This window comes from Bubalus bubalis, chromosome 2 (assembly GCF_019923935.1).
Source record: "Bubalus bubalis isolate 160015118507 breed Murrah chromosome 2, NDDB_SH_1, whole genome shotgun sequence".
NCBI classification, from domain to species: Eukaryota; Metazoa; Chordata; class Mammalia; order Artiodactyla; family Bovidae; genus Bubalus; species Bubalus bubalis.
In genome coordinates this window covers 125,186,814-125,202,994 of record NC_059158.1, presented here as the reverse complement: position 1 = coordinate 125,202,994, position 16,181 = coordinate 125,186,814, and the positions used below count along the sequence as shown (strand labels likewise).

Genomic DNA, 16,181 nt, shown 5'->3' with positions numbered 1-16,181 from the left:
CCAAACTGTACCTTAACTGTGGCAGGGAAAGTGGGTAGACGCTGTAACTCTGGACCACGTGGCTGTTGGCCAGGTTTTAGCAGAAGGCTGATGTCATCCTTGTACCTTGGAGAGTCCACGTGAGCTCAAGGCTCTTGGGGGCTGTTCGGTCTTTGAGGAAAGGACCATGTCCACCGATTATGATCACCCCAAACTGGGAGCACCCACGATACCCATCAGCAGAGAGAGGGTACAGGCATTGTGGTTTATTCATGTCATGAGTACTCTCTGAAAGTGGGCATGAATGATTCATACTGCATGCAATACGGATAAGCCTTAAATGAAACTTGGAGGGAGAGTCAGACTTAGAAAGGCACAGTTTCTAATTCCATTCACGTAAGTGCCATGTGAATGGAAAACCGAGTGAAACTCCTCTGTGTGTAAGAAATCAGGACAGCAGTTTCCCAGAGGTGGGGAGAGGGGAAGTAGCTGGCATGAGGGGCACGTGAGCTGGTGGGAATGTCCTACCTCTTGATCTGGGTGCTAGGTGCATGGGTGTCTGGGTGCCCAGGCTCCCCAAAAGCCTCCAGAGAGCCATGCGTTTCTGCTTACAGGCAGGAACACACATGATCAGTGCCACGTGCTGATAAGATACATCATGGACAGTGATGCTAATAAAAAGCCCAGAGGGAGAGTCAGGCCCAGGTAGAAAGGATGACTAACCAGCAAATGCCTGTCAGTTCTGCTGAGTTTGTGAACCCCGTTGTCGAGTTCTGACACCTCCTGGGCTATGATGTGATGTTGTTTAGCTTTTGCCATTTCTCTGTGTGGGATGCCCATGCCTCCTGAGGCGGAGGCTAGCTCTTCCCTGCCCCAAGTTGGCAGGTACCTGGGGAAGCGGCCGTGTAACAGCCTCAGGCCTCAGTCACCATGTAACAAGCCGGCCCCATTTACCTGCCCAGGTGCTGACCTGCTCAAGATGTCCCGAGATGACTTGGTCCAGATCTGTGGCCCTGCAGATGGGATCCGGCTCTTCAACGCCATTAAAGGCAGGTAGGTGTTAGTTCCCACTGGAGGCAGGGTATGGCTGGTGGCCTGCATTTCTCAGCCCCTTGGACACCTGGTGGGCTAGCTGGTGGGATCTGGGCTTCTCTGGGGGTGAGTGCAGGAGGAGGTGCTAGGAGTGGGGTAGGGGCCAGAGAGGGTGAGATGCCCTGGGTTGCAACCCACCCTGCCTGGAGGCCCACTCTCTCCTTCCCTCTTCTTGGCTTGATGTGGGCCTTGGTCTCTGAGTCTCTGCTTCTTGGCTGTGGGTTCTAAGATGCCTGCCCTGTCCTCCCAGTGCAGGGGGTGGGGGTCAGATGCAGATGGAGTGGTCTAAATAGCCACACATGGACAGCACCGTTTTGAGAGTGAGAGGGTATGTCTGGGTTTGAATCCCATATCTGCCTCTTAGGAACTTGGCAACTGGGCCAAACCCTTAACCCCCATGAACCTCAATTTCCTCATCTGTACAATGAGGGACAGTGGTCTTGGCTTCCCAATAGATGAGTGAGGATGCAGTGAGCTCAGAGTAAGCCGAAGAATGCATTTGCTCTGATTATCACCCTGAAGAACCTCGTATCTTCAGATTGGTGCTATGAGCAGAGTCCACTCTGGGCAAGTTGCAGGTCCTGGGTGGCGGTTGGGAGGTTCGCCCATCCCCGGGTCTCCATCTAGCAAGTCTGCTCGAAGCTGTCAGGGCTCACCTGGATGGGATTCTCTCCCTGACAGCTCCTTCCTCAGAGGAGGAAGGCACTCTGTATCCCCACAACCTTCTTTCTTCCCCCTAAGTCCCTTCTACTGTTCTTTCCACCCTGTGTTCTGGAACATTCTGGAACAACAGAGCTCGGTCCCCCATACCTGCTCCTTATCTTCCTTTCCTCCTGCCAGGAACGTGAGGCCGAAGATGACCATTTATGTCTGCCAGGAGCTGGAGCAGAGCCGCGTGCCCCTGCAGCAGAAGCGGGACGGCAGTGGGGACCCCAACCTGTGTGGTGAGTTGTGGGGAGCCCCTCCCCTGGGCTGGTGAGAGGGCAGCAAAGCAACAGGGAGAGTCCTCTGGCTGAGAGTGTCTCCCCTGATCCGCCTTGCTTGCAAGAGGGGTTCTGCTGTGCTTCATCCTGGGATTGAAATGTATAAGGTGGAGATCATCTCTGAGACAGTCTTGTCCCATTTACTGATGTCCCATCTAGGGAAACAGGCCTGGAGAGGAGACGTGGCCCCCAATGTCACCGAGCTACTCGGGGGAGAACTGGGAGTTGGGCTTTCTGGCTCCCTGGCTGGTGACAAATGCCACCTGACAAGTGTATTCCCAGGAGTGTGTCCTCCTGTGTTCCCGCAGCTGGGTGAGGCTTTCCCATTTGGTTTGGCTAGTGCCCAAGAGAGTCTTAGAGCACCTCTGGGGCACATGGTTCTTTGGGGCTAGCAGTTTTCAGCACCTTGTTTCTGAGCATCTTTAAGCACTGAGTCTGACAAGCTGCCTGGCTCCACCCGCGTGGTCTGAACTCTGCATTGTCTGCAGTGAGAGCCCCCCTCCCCCCACCCCTCTCTGCCATGTGCCCCTCCAGATCAGCAAGGGACCCAACACCCCAAGAGACAGGGACCACTCAGGGTTTGCTATGGGGGAAACTGAGGCACAGAGGCTGCCCTGAGAGGCCAGTGTCGAGTGGCAGAGACAGGATCCATATATCCAGTCCCTGGCAGCTGGTGTCCAGGCCTCAGGACATGTGTGCAAGAGTCCAGCCCTCCGCCTGCAGTCAGTCTGGGAAGGACAGAGCCTGAGTCTCACGGTTTCTTGTGCACATGGAAAAAGCAGGCAGGCGCCCCAGCCCACACACCAAGGCTCAGAGGTCTGGAGAGGGCCGAGGTCTGGCTTCTCGGGGGTGGCAGCTTCAGGATTTGAGCTTAGGCTGACCCACTTGAGGGCCTCTTGTTGCCTCACTCGAGAAACAAGATGAGAGGAGTTCTGAGTAGTGGGTGGCTGACTGTCTGCTATTCAGAGCAGTGCTGGTCACCTCCACATTCCTCCAGCGGCAGGAAAGGCCAGAGATGAAAGGTTACACCCACAGGGCTAAGCTGGAATCCCTCTGGTTCTTTGATGCCCGCGGTCCAATTTTTTTGAGGAGTAAAATAAGAAAAAGTGGAACTAGCTCTGAAAAGTTGGGGTGTGGGGGAAAAGTACAATGAGAATTCTGTTATAAAAAAGGAATCTTGGAACAGAGATTCTGGGATTCTTACCTGGTTAGTTCAGGAAGGAACATTACCCAATGACCACATTCTGTGAACAGCATGTGAAATCCTGGGAAGGCGAGTCTGTGTGTGGCTGGAACCCTGTGGCTTCTGTAACTTCCCTCTAAGGGAGCCACTGTGTGTGCACGTGCGTGTCCGTGCCCTTTTAGTATATGGAACTGCCAATTAGATTTGTTGAACCAAGAGTTTCTTCCTTTAGTTGAGGGAGGAGCTTGGGCATCTCTTGTTTAATCCAGTTGTGTTTTAGTTTTTGAGGGACTTGAGGTCCCTGAGCATTGAGGTCTGCCCCTCTTCCCCCCATCACCCATGGGGTTTGCTCCTCCCTAACTGGTTTGGGTTTTGCTACTAGCCTCATGGTCACTGTTATCCCAACTGTCTGATGACGTTCCTGATGCCACCTCTTTCACCCTTTTGGGTCACAGTGCTCCAGCTGGGTATTGTTTGTGCTGTGGAGGAGGGCAAGGGCCAGCCCCTCTCCTGCTGTCAGGCAGCAGTTATCCTTGAGTCTCACTCTTGGCCTCTCTTGGAGCCATCCAGTAACCCCTTTAACCAATGGAAGGGAAGGAACGCAGACACGGGATTTCCTCCACCTGCCCATGGTAGGGTACACAGCAGGCCACACCTCAGAATCACTGGAAATCTCTAAAAGATGCAGGTTTCAGCCAGCTGTTCCCCTTCCAGCCTCCATCCCCAAACGAGACAGGAATCTTGGGGTCCAGGGTGGATCCAAGGATTCTCCATTTTACACGAATTCCCCAGGAGAGACTGAAACAGGGATAAAGAACATAGTTTGGCATCTTTTCACCTGGTGCTGGACCACGCAGGGGCCTTGTGGCTTCCAGAGGTGCCCCCAGTATGGCCAGATCCCAGAGTCCATCTGGGCTAGTTCTTGGTTCGAGGGTGTGGGGGGAGAATTGGTAGGTGGGCTGCTTTGAAAGCAGATGCTTGTTCTATAGAAGGACCTGTCCTCCGCCCTCCAGTGTACCACGCCATCTTCCTGGAGGAGCTGACCACCTTGGAGCTGATCGAGAAGATCGCCAACCTGTACAGCATCTCGCCACAGCACATCCACCGGGTGTACCGCCAGGGCCCCACAGGCATCCACGTGGTGGTCAGCAACGAGGTGAGTGCTGTGGCCCCACCCCGCGGAACCGACCTGGGGCTCTGGGCAGGAGCAAGAAACAGCCCAGCAGGGCTTGGGGGTGACTTTAGCCTGAAGATGGGGTTCATCCACCTGCCACCTGCTCTCAGCAGTAGGGTCTGTTGGGAGAGCCTGGAGAGAGGGGTCTGAGGCCAGGACCAGGCTTGGCATAGCTGTCTCCCCTCCACCCTATGTCCTGTCCCCACCAGGTGCCCTGCACCACTGCTTCAGGGCGCTGCCAGGCAGGGCAGTGAGGACGCAGGTGCTTATCGGCGCGGGCGGCAGCCCTGGGGATGTGAGATGGGCTGGGTTGATGAGATGACCTGGCTCTTAAGTAACAGAAGCGTCCTGTGTTGAGTGGTGAAGGTGCCTGCTGCAGCCTTCCGGGGTCTGTCCCTGGCCACACAAGCCTCTGCAGGACACAGGCAGCCCCTGAGAGAGGACACAGGTTCAGAACACAGCCCAGCTGTGACGGTGCGCCAGAGTGATCAGCTTCCACTGCTGGCTCAGCGGGGGTCATCAAACGGGTTTGCTGATGCGGTTTAGCATTCCTGCATGTTGTAGAACAGAAGCTTTTGAGTTTGTCCTATGCTGGACCCTTTCTCTTAGTAATAATGTTGATGATGAGTGTTAGCATTTCGGCAGTGCTCACGATGTTTGTGCAGTCTTCTAAGTGACTCATTTAGTCCTGCCAGCCTCCTTGTGAGGCAGGCGCTGTCATGAGCCCATTTCACAGATAGGAAGCAGGCACAGAGAGGTTGCATAATGGCCCCAGGGTGGACAGCTCATAAGAGCTCAGGCTGTGGTAGAAACACGGGTGGCCCAGAGCAGCAGAGTTCGAGCTCTGAGACGGCAGCCTCTCTGACCACTCCTGAAATGAGGCCTCTGCACAGAGCTGTGCTGATGGGAGCAGGGGCAGAAGGAACCCCAGCCCAGCCTGCAGCAGACCCTCCACCCACTAACGGGCAACCTACTGAGGGTGATGGAGGAAACAGTCCAGGAATGGTGGTAGGGAAGGCAGGGAGAAGGTGTGCTTTGGAATCGAGCTGAAGTCTCCACCTAGACTGGCTCCTCATAGCCAGGTGACCTTGGGTAAATCTATGTAATGTCTTTGAGCCTCAGTTTCCATGTCTCCAAAATGGGGATAATTCTACCCAAAGAGCAGGTTGTAGTAAGGATAAAATGAAGAAACAGTGGCAGGTACCAGGAGATGCTAAATTAGCTAAGCATTTGTTTTGGGGGGCAAAAAGTGTTGGAGAGAGAGCTCTAAATTTGATAACATATAACGTATAAGGTTTTTAAGGATCTGCATAAACTGTCATCATCATCAGTAGCATTACTAATGTCATCATGACTGCCCGAGCTCCCTACACAGGAGTCCTGAGTCCCCTGTTTCATGGGAGTTTCATCCTGGGAGTGGACAAGGTGGTATTTTCCTTCCTTTTTAATTAGAAAGTAATTCACAATTTGTGTAAGAAATCAGGCAGCATAAACCAGAAGAAGGCAAGCATGAAAGGCCCTTTTCTGCCCCTCTCTTTTCCTTGAAGAGTTTAGATTAGATTTGATGTGATCATGGAGGATAATTTTGTGTCTGTGTGTGTCTGTCACTTGCCAGAGTGTGTGTAGGTATGGGTTTTTAAAACACACACCCAGGATCCATTTGAACAAGGGACTTGATCTGTAACTTGTTATTTTTGTCATCAGCTCAGAATTGCTTTCACATTGTCACATTCAAATCTAGGGTGGCTGTTCTTCGGCCCTCATCTCATAGATAAAGCACACAAAGCCCAGAGCTACTGGCCTGAGCGCGTACTTTAGAATAGCCAGGAAGGTTAAAGCGCCCTGAGCATCAGGCAGGGGTCTGATCTCACAACACATTTCTGTCGTGAAGACAAAAGCCAAGAATTCATGGAACCCTTGCAATTTCACCAGTCCCTTAAGGGGGTTCCTTCCCCAGCCTGCCCCATGCCCCCTTGGAGCAGGCAGTTAAGCCAGTGAAGCAGAGAATAGAACTCAACACCACCTCCGCTAAGTAGGTGACTCTAATTCCTCCGAAGTCCCCTTGCCTCTTAACCTCGAATCAATTGGAAACCTTTGGTTCTTAATTGCCCGGAGCACTGGAGGCAGCCCGGCCAGTCGCACAGCCGGCCCCTGGGGTGCAAGGGCACTTCATTAAACAAGGCAGTTACTGATTAAGCCCGTGTGGGCCCTGCGTCAGGTTTGGCATGCTCCAGTGGTGGGGCTGCCAAGAGTCCCCGAAGGAACCGGCCGGCAGCATAGCGTAAATGTACTTCACGCGTCATTAGGCCTGGGGGAGGGGCAGGGGTCGACAGGTAGATGGATGTGCAGGATTTGGGGCCATCAGCCAGAGCAGGCAATAAAATGTAGGTTGCACTTTTTAATTGGTAAACGGGTTTTGCTGTCCTGTGGGCCAGTGTGTGTGTTGTGGTGTGTTTAGGTAGGTATGTGTATTTTTCATATTCTTTAAATGTGTATTGTGAAATATAGCATACATATTTAGAGTATAGGAAGCTCATTTGTAGAGTTTGAAATACTCAATACCTGCACTCAGGTTAGTGCAGTGTTGTTGGAAGCCCCTTTGTGAACTAATTCCACATTCCCCTCCACATACTGGTCTGAATTTTGTATTCCCTGGTTCTTCCTCAATATATTAATTTCAAATTTGGGAGAATGGCATTGAAACATGTATAATATCATATATGAAACGAGTCGCCAGTCCAGGTTCGATGCACGATACTGGATGCTTGGGGCTGGTGCACTGGGACGACCCAGAGGGATGGTACGGGGAGGAAGGAGGGAGGGGGATTCAGGATGGGGAACACGTGTATACCTGTGGCGGATTCATGTTGATGTATGGCAAAACCAATACAATATTGTAAAGTAATTAACCTCCAATTAAAATAAATAAATTTATATTAAAAAAATAAAACTTCATATAAGTGGAATAGGAGTGTATTCTTCAGGACTTACAGTTTGTGGTTCATGTACTTTGAGGAGTGTTGCTGGGGGTCGCCGGCCCTGCTGAGTGCCTGGGTGTGATCAGGTCACAGTTGCTGCTGCTTCTACTCTTGAGGGACAGGGGGCTGTTTCTAGCTTTCACTCATACACACGGTGCTGTTCTCAACATCCTTAGGTGTGCTTTGTGTGTGTGTGTGCAGGAGGTTGGCTGGGGCACCCGTCTGTAGGAGAGATATGTGTGGTCCTCTGTGCTGGCTCCTGTGGACAGTCCTAGAAAGCAACTGTCTGGATGGATTCCCCCCCAGAGAGGATGCCAGCTCCTATTGCTCTGCATCCTGGTTATGTATATATTTTTATCAGAACAGCCTCATTTGACAGACAGGGCCTGGAGACAGGAAGTTTTCTTGTCCAAGGTCACTGGGCTATTAATTAAAGTTCCAGAGAGAGGGAGCTGGTGAATCGTTATTTGGTTCCTGCCACAGGGAACTGAACACACGATGTTGTGTTAGTTTCAGGTATACAGCACAGTGATTTCAGTTATACATCTGTGTGTATGTGTGTGTGTGTGTACACATGTGCGCTCAGTCATGTCCGACTCTTTGCAACCCCATGGACTGTAGCCTGCCAGTCTCCTTTGTCCATGGAATTTTCCAGGCAAGAATACTAGAGTACGTTGTATTTCCTTCTCCAGAGGATCTTCCTGACTCAGGGATCAAATCCTCATCTCTTGTGTGTCCTGCATTGGTGGGCAGGTTCTGTACCAGCTGAGCCTCCATACATTAATAGATACTCTTTTTCCGAGTCTTTCCATTGTAAGTTATTATAAGATATTGAATGTAGTTCCCTGTGTAAAGCACTTTAGTTTTTTATCTGGTGCTGTTTTACACACATCTGCTCCTATAATGTGTCCTGTAGAGGGATTGGAAGACCCCATCACTCAGAAAACTCAAAAATGAAAGAAAATCAGTAACAATGGAGTCTCGTATGAAATGTTGACATTTTAATTCCCTTCCAGGGTTCTTCTGTCCTTTACATTCAGTCTTTTGTTACTCAAAACTGTAATTGTGGGACTTCCCCTGGTGGTCCGGTGGCTAAGACTCTGTACTCCCAGTGCGGGGGGTCCGGGTTCAATCCCTGATCAGGGAACTAGATCCCACATGCCACAGGCAAGAGTTTACATGCCGCAACTAAAAAAGATGCTGCATGCCGCAAGTAAGACCCCATGCAGCCAAATAAATTAAAAAAAGCAAACAACTGTAATTGCTCTGTCCATTGACTCTGCATCCTATTTCCTCCGTGAAAGTAAGACGTAACTGTCTTCCTGTGTGTGTGTCAATGCAGCTCCTCTCATTTCTGATGGTTGTGAGTGGCTGAGCTCTGCGTCACTGAGGCTTTTCATTCTCTGAACTCGTTGTTGAAGTGACATGGTCTCTCTTTTGCCTTTCAGATGGTGCAGAATTTCCAAGATGAATCCTGTTTCATCCTCAGTACCTTAAAAGGTAAAACCTGCTCCTCCCTGCCCTCTCTTATTTAATTAAAGGATGTTGGCTTCACCCCCTGGGTTAACTGGGTGAGGGGAGAGCAGGCCAGTGAGTGGGGCTGGCATGGGGAGCCCTTGAGTGAGTGTCACTTGGAAACATCCTCCAGGGAAAAGAAACACACAGTTCCCGGGAAACTCAGCCTCGGAAATGTGTGAACTGGAGAGGTGGGCCCCAAGGTCACCGTGAAAGGGAAATCTTGGCCATTCACTGTGTGCTGCACGAACCCAGTGCCGAGGAGAAGTAAGACACATTTGAGTTGCTCTAAAGTATGAGTCTGGGACTTGCCTGATGATCCAGTGGCTAAGACTCTGCGCCTCCAATGCAGGGGGCATAGGTTCAATCCCTGGCCAGAGGGTCAGAGTCAGGGAATGAAGAGCCCACATGCTGCATGTCCAAAAAAAAAAAAAAAACGTGTGGGGTCTCCAGGAGGAGCAGGCGAGGAGCACAGTAACGCTTGAGCTTCCAGGCCGCCTGGATTGGGAACCTGGGGCTGTGTGTGGAGGTGGGGGGGAGGGGGGTGGGGCATGAAGGGCCCACCCGAGGAAGGGGTCTGAGAAGGAACTCCTCTACCAGGAGAAAGGGGAGACCAGCTATGACCCCCTCCCCCCAACCCCAGAGGGCTGGGGCAGATGAGTGTGTGGAGTTATACAGGAATGAAAGCCCCTCACTGGGCCATAGACCTTGGACCGTGACAAGGACAGTCTCCTCCCCTTGTTCTCTTGATCCAGCCACCAAGTGCCTTCAGAGACCCGGGCAGCCATCAAACCCACGGCCTCCTTACCCACCCACCAAGTGCCTTCAGAGACCCGGGCAGCCATCAAACCCACGGCCTCCTTACCCACAGGCCCTTTAGTCCCTGGGTGTTGGGCTGTGGCAAAAAGCCCACTATTAAAAAGAAGCTCAACAAGGCAGCTGAGAAGGTGTGCATTGGGATCTCTGCTGTTATCTTGGTTCTGTGCAGTCTTACTTTGGCCTCTGCCAGCATCCATGCAGAGTGTCTGCTGGTACCCCAATCCCATGGCTCCCAGAAACCGCCACGCCTGCCTTTCTTCCCTTAACACCTCAGTGTTTGTCTCTTGCAGCCGAGAGCAACGACGGCTACCACGTCATCCTGAAATGTGGCCTCTGAGCAGATGCAGAGTGGGCAGCTGCCTCCCACCCCCAGCCCCACGGACCCCCTTGGATGTAGATATCACACCCCTGGAAGCTGTGGCGAAGAGGGACCTGGCCCAGCCCGTGAAAGCCACAGACCCGCAGAGGCTGCGGGTCTGGAGGGCAGAAAGCCAGCAGCTCCTCTCTCCCCTCCTCTTAGCCTCCAGCTTTGGGACAGTCCTGTTCTTTTTCCCAGTCCTTCCATCTGAAAAGTCCAACAGGGGCCATCTGCTCTGAAACCTCTTGCTCCCCTGGTTGGAGGCTGGTTCACCAGGTACCCGGGTGCCACCTGTGCCGGCTCCTTCCGCCCATTCTCCTGCCTCCAGAGAAGGCTCTGCCTCTCCCGCAGGCCTTCACTCTCTTCTCTGCTAACTGGCTGGGTCCCCGGGCGGCTGACTACGTGGGGGTGGTTTGAAACTGTCCTGTCTCGGTGTCGGTTTCCCGTCTTGGTGATCCTGGTGAGCATCTGTCCTTCCTGTTCCTGGATGGCTTGATGGGTGTTGGGTTGACCTGTGCCTTCTGCTTCTTTTCACATTGACCTTGATTCTAAGTGTCTGCTGCTGCTCACAGCCCAGAGGGGGCCTTGCATTTCTCCATTGCTGGGGTAGACACTACGGAGCCACACACACCTGGTTCTAAGGCCCTTGGGGAGGAGAGGACGAGGCTGAAAAGACTATTTTTAGGCATATTCTCATGAGTATAAAAGGGAAGAGAACCAAATGATTCCTCTTGGGCTTTTTTTGGGTGTAAGTTTATTTCCTAAGCAGTCGTGAGTAGAGGAGGACTAGGAAGTGAACATCCTGTTGTAGGATCACATGACCATGACTCTCCTGATGCCCAGTCCTCTTGGGTGGACTCACCAAATCCCATTTAGAGAAGACCACCAACCTTCCCAAGCTCCCTAGGGACGTTGTATCTTCTGGGCGGGCTCCCCTTTGAAGGTTTCTTTCTTTTCATTTGTAGAGGCTGTGTTTGGGCATTTCTCCTGCATTAGAATGGTTGGATCACCTTTCTTAGATAACCAGTAGACTCAGGAATTAGTGTCTGTCTCTTGGGACCCTGTGATCTATATTGCTAACATAGGTTCATCTAACAAAGCATGGTGAGCACTGTGACCAGCTGAGCAGGATCTGACAGCCTTTCAAGTGGAGCTTTTGGGGAATAGCATGCTTTGGGGGAATATAGAGATGATCATAACTGGGTAGACCTTGTTTTACAGACAGAGAAACTGAAGCCTAGAGGGGCAAAGCCACCTGCCTGATATCACATAGTGATAGGGTAATGACATAGATTTGTCATCTAAACCAGGGCATTTCTGAGAGTGAAAGGAGCTCTGGTAATAATAATGCTTGGACCACAGGTATGATGTACTGCTCTGTAAGGACAGGCTTCTCATTCCCTTCCCATTTTGGGGGTGGGGGGATGGGGAGCATGTAACAGACTTCTTGAGATATAATTCACATACTATACAGTTTACCTCTTTATAGTGTACAGTTCTGTGATTTTTTTAGTCAATTCACAGAATCACCACAATCAATTTTAGAACATTTTCATCACCCAAGACATATCATGTATATGGAATCATACAATATGTGGTCTTTCGTGGTCTTTTTTTTTTCACTTAGCATAGTGTTTTCTAGGGTCATCCATATTGAACATGTATCAGTACTTCGGTCTTTTTATAGCTTAATAATATTTCACTCCATGGATGGACTGCCTTTGTTTATCCTTCCATCACTTGATGGATATTTGAGTTGTTTCTGTCTTGGGGCTATTGTGAATAATGCTGCTATGAAGTATTTGTACATGGTTTGGTGTGTTTTCTTTTAGGAACATACATATGACTGGAATTGCTGGGTCATTTAGTAACTCCATGTTTAACTTTTTGAGGAACTGCCAGACTGTTTTCCAAAGCAGCTGCATCATTTTACATTCCCATCCGCAGTGTGTGAGGGTTCCAGTTTTCCTCCATCCTCACCAACACTTGCTAGTGTCTGGCATTCTGATGATAGCATCCCAGTGTCATTTTGATGATGGAAGTGGTGTCTCATTGGAATTTCAATTTGCATCTCCCTGATGGCTAATGATGTTGAGTATTTTTTCATGTGCTTACTGGCCATCTTCTTTGGAGAAATGTATATTCATATCCTTTGCCTATTTGCAGTTGGCTTATTTGTCTTTTTATTATTGACTTGTAGGAGTGTGTATAGTTTAGATGCAGGCCCTCTATCAGATATATGAAGTGTCAAACTGTTCGCCACTTCTGGGGGTTGTCTTCACTTTCTTATGATGTCCTTTGAAGGACAAAGGTTTTTAATGTTGATGATCTCTAAGATACCATTTTTCTCTTGTTGCTTGTACTTTTGATGTCATACCTAAGAAACTACAGCCTAATCCAGGGTCAAGAAGATTTATGTTTTCTTCCAACAATTTTTATAGTTTTAGCTCTCCAGTAGTCTTTGATTAATTTTGAATTAATTTGTATTTATGATGTGAAGTATGGGTCCAACTTCATTCTTTTGCATGTAGATAGTCAGCTGTCCCAGCACCAATTGTTGAAAACACTATTGGGGTCCCCATAGAATTGTCTTTATACCCTTGATCATGGCCCCTGATTCTTACTGGATCTTTTTCTCTGCGACATGGGACTGTCATTAGGATGCTCACCTTTTTTTTTTCAGCCCATGTTTGGCTCCACCAGTTTTACAAATGGCTTTCTTTTCTTTTTTTTTTTGTCTCCCCCTTTCCCTGTTTCAACAGTATTGGGTGACATCACTCTGACGATCTACAGCCTTTCTGGATGCATGGCTCCACACATCGGTCCTAGGGGAAGGTCAAGATCAATCATTTTCTGTTTTGAGGAAACCAAGTCACACAGAAGTAGAAAAACTTGCCCAAGGTCCACCAGAACCAGAACTAGATTATTGGTCTTGTGACTTCTGGCATTTTGAGATGTCTACAATTCACTAGACCCAAGAGATGCCACTTCCCAGGCCAAGTGATGACAGGCTAAAATCTTAATTCTAAAAATGTGGTAGGCTAATATTTTATTTTTATTTCTTCATTCAAAATAAGGGTCCAGTCAAGATCTGTGACCTTCAGTTTGCTGTAGGTGGAGTCTTTCACCTGGAATGCACACTGCATCAGCTCTGCTTACCTTCTAATGGTTATAGTTCAGTCTTGTAGCTTACACAGAAGTAGAAAATAATAAATACCAAAGAAGAATACATAGTCATTTGGTACCAAAATGTTTTAGCTGCCCAATTCAGCAGTTTGTTGCTTCCACAGGGGTCAGAGGAGCTAGCTGCAAGTGTTTGGATTTTGTGTCTATTTTTTTTTTTCATTTCGTTAAAGTACAGCAAAACTGTGGCCTTTTCACTCCTGTCCACTGTCTTTCCTGTGTGCTCTGAGTCCAGCGCCTGGGCCTGCTGGACAGGGTGGCCCCTCCCAGAACAGTCCCCTCCACCCCCATGTATTCTGAGCTGTGGCTGCTCCTTGGCAGCAACAAATTTTAAAAGGGATCCCCCAAGGGACAGAAGATGTCCCATGCACCAGAGCCACTGTCTTGAACCAGAAACCCCAAGTGGAGCGCTTTCTCCTCAGTCCATCGCATTTCTTTGCTGGGCAGTTGTCTGCAAGGTTGTGATAAGCCTTTTCCTGGTTACCGAGTTGCCCCTTTATAATAAAAATATGGGCTTTGGAATGGGGGAAGGGATGACAGGCCTTTGGAAAGAGCAGGATGGGCAGGGAGTTGGAAATCTCAGTGTAAAGTACTAAGCAAAGGTCGGATGCTGTCCTGGTGACCTCCTTCCCCGGCCACCTTGGGCTTCTTGGGAAGAGCCATGAACCTAGAGGGACTTTCCCAGGAGCAGAGTGGAGCTGCCTGAGCAATGCGTCACAAGTTTCCAAGTCCAGACCGGCCTCAGGGGCTGGCCTGCATGAGTTAAGGTCTGAAAATCATTAACGAGTTAATGAGAAAAATGGAAGAGCTTCTTTTGCTGTTGTCAGTGGAGCAGAGGGAGGCAGCCCCCAGCAGCTCAGAGAAGATGGAAAAGCAAGTGACCAAGAGCCAGGAGTCCTGGGCTCCTAGGCCCTCACTTGGCGTGCTTTTTCTGCCTCTCTGGATCTCACCTCCTCTCAGGAGGCTTCTGGGGCTGTGAATGACTCAGGCATGAGTGTGTCTGAGGGGAGCATTCCTTTTTTTCCCTCCATCAGAGTTGCACTGTGGATGGGTGGCGTGTACATGCGTGCTTCCTAGTGGTACACAGCACCTCAGTGCTTCTGCTTGGGCTGGTACACACTCTGCGAGGTTGCGTGCATTTCGATGTGAGACACTGCATCTTAGCCATGTCTTTAGGAATCCAGCCTAGCTTGCAACCGGGGTGACTTGATTCCATCCATGCTCTTAAGAGTGGCCACCAGCCATTCCCTGCAGCCTGAAGCTGGATTCCTTGTTGGCTGGCTTTGTGTCTACGTTACAGACATGCATGCATGCATGCCTGTGTGTGTGCATGTTCATGGATGCACATGAATCCCCTCCTGTGCCCCTGTATCTGGCATGAGGAGGGCAGCCCTGAGTGTCTTCAGCTCACCTAGACAGAATGATGACTGCTGCTTCCTTTAGACCTTACATGATGCTCCTGGTTCAGACTAACTGATTAGGGGACTGTTGCCCTAATTGTGGGGAAAGGCCCATCCTCAGTCCTGCCCTAGGGAGCAGAGCAATGCTGGGAGCTAACATCTAACCAGGACCTCAAAAGCAAGGCCCTCGGACTTGGTCTTACTTGCAGCCACCTCACGTTCCCTTTGTCCCCTTGGATTGCGTATTCTGTGTGTGACATCATCAGTCAGGCCAGGCAGTAGTAGGAAGTATTTGTGCATCCTGTCTGATCACCTTTCGGTCCCCTTCCCTCCACTCTGTGGGGCAGAGCAGTGCAGTACAAGACAAGCCACCCCTACCTCCTTCCCCGGGGCGGGCCTGAGAACTCCATGCAGCCTCTGCCCAGCTCCCCAGGGCACCATGCAAAGGCTGGGCTTTCCTCCCTCCTGCTCCTGCGGGGAATGACTGAGTTCTGAGGGTGTGGTTCTCACCTGGCCATGTAGGGACTTTCTAGTGGCAGCATCCCCAAGAAGTATCTCTAAGAGGTAGCTTTGCTGTTCTGTCCAGGACAACTGGCGGGGTGAGGCAGGGAGGGGCCAGCACTGCTTAGTCATGGGCTGAGACACCTGGCTGTTTGGGCAGCCAGGCCAGCCTGTCCCAGGAGGGAGTGTGTGAGCCTGTCCCTGCCTTCATCCTGTGGAGCCCCAGACAGGGATGGGGTGAGGGGTGGTGGCCTGCAGAGGGCTAGCAGGGACCCGGAAGCCTTTTATCGTGAAAAATTTTCAATCCTTCTTGAAAGACATACCAATATAATTAGCCCTGGTACCCATCACTCCACCTCCTCGACGACCACCCTACACCTGCTCATCAGGGACAGACCAAATGCAGCTTCTTGCTGCATTTTGTAGTCTGTTTGATAACAGGGAACACTGAACTCAATGAAGTGAAATGTCATCCTGTCCTCCCCTCCGCCTTTCCACTCCCGTTTGTATTGCCAAAACCTGTACTCAGTTATTATAGTTTGAATTTCATCATCTGAAACATGGAAACTCATTTTCTCTTATTTGCCTCCTTGAAGCCCTTAAAGTCAAAAATAGGTCTCATCCAGCCTTCACAGAAGAACATTGCCCACTGCTGAGCTAGACCTCTGTTACTGTATATGCCCCCTACATGATGTTGAATAATATCCTTGAAAATAAGGGCTTTTAAAAATAATAAAAAGGATTTTGTTTGGAGCTTTGAAGCAGGAGGATTATTCAGCCGAGCAGTCTTTGAAACCAGACCCCCAGGCCGCCTGTTAGTCATGTGCCCCCTCCCCCAGACAGTCTTTGCCGCAGCTGCTCAGGAATCATAGTCCTTTGCTCCTGCCCCTTCCCTCCTGCTGCCCACTTCTTGGAGACTTGCTGGGCCTTTGGTCGCAGGGCAGGGTGCGGGAGGTTGTGTCCGAGAAAACAGCACCAGCTCCGGGCCCTGGTGGGCGGCGGTCTCTTGACTTAGG

General features: G+C 50.4%; 1 protein-coding gene across 4 annotated transcripts in view; it reads left to right on the top strand.

Annotated features, from left to right (window-relative positions):
• The window catches only part of TFCP2L1 (transcription factor CP2 like 1), a 67,122-nt gene extending 51,204 nt beyond the window's left edge, over positions 1-15,918 (top strand). For 2 of the 4 annotated variants that reach the window (XM_025277535.3, XM_044936502.2), the window contains 5 exons: positions 942-1,032; positions 1,912-2,015; positions 4,227-4,393; positions 8,838-8,889; positions 10,014-15,918. In XM_025277535.3, coding sequence (XP_025133320.1) covers positions 942-1,032; positions 1,912-2,015; positions 4,227-4,393; positions 8,838-8,889; positions 10,014-10,060 — 461 coding nt within the window. In that variant the 3' untranslated portion in view covers positions 10,061-15,918. The remainder of the gene's footprint in view (positions 1-941; positions 1,033-1,911; positions 2,016-4,226; positions 4,394-8,837; positions 8,890-10,013) is intronic. The other 2 variants (XM_025277538.3, XM_044936498.2) reach the window with 1 other exon arrangement.
• Positions 15,919-16,181: the final 263 nt, after the last annotated feature.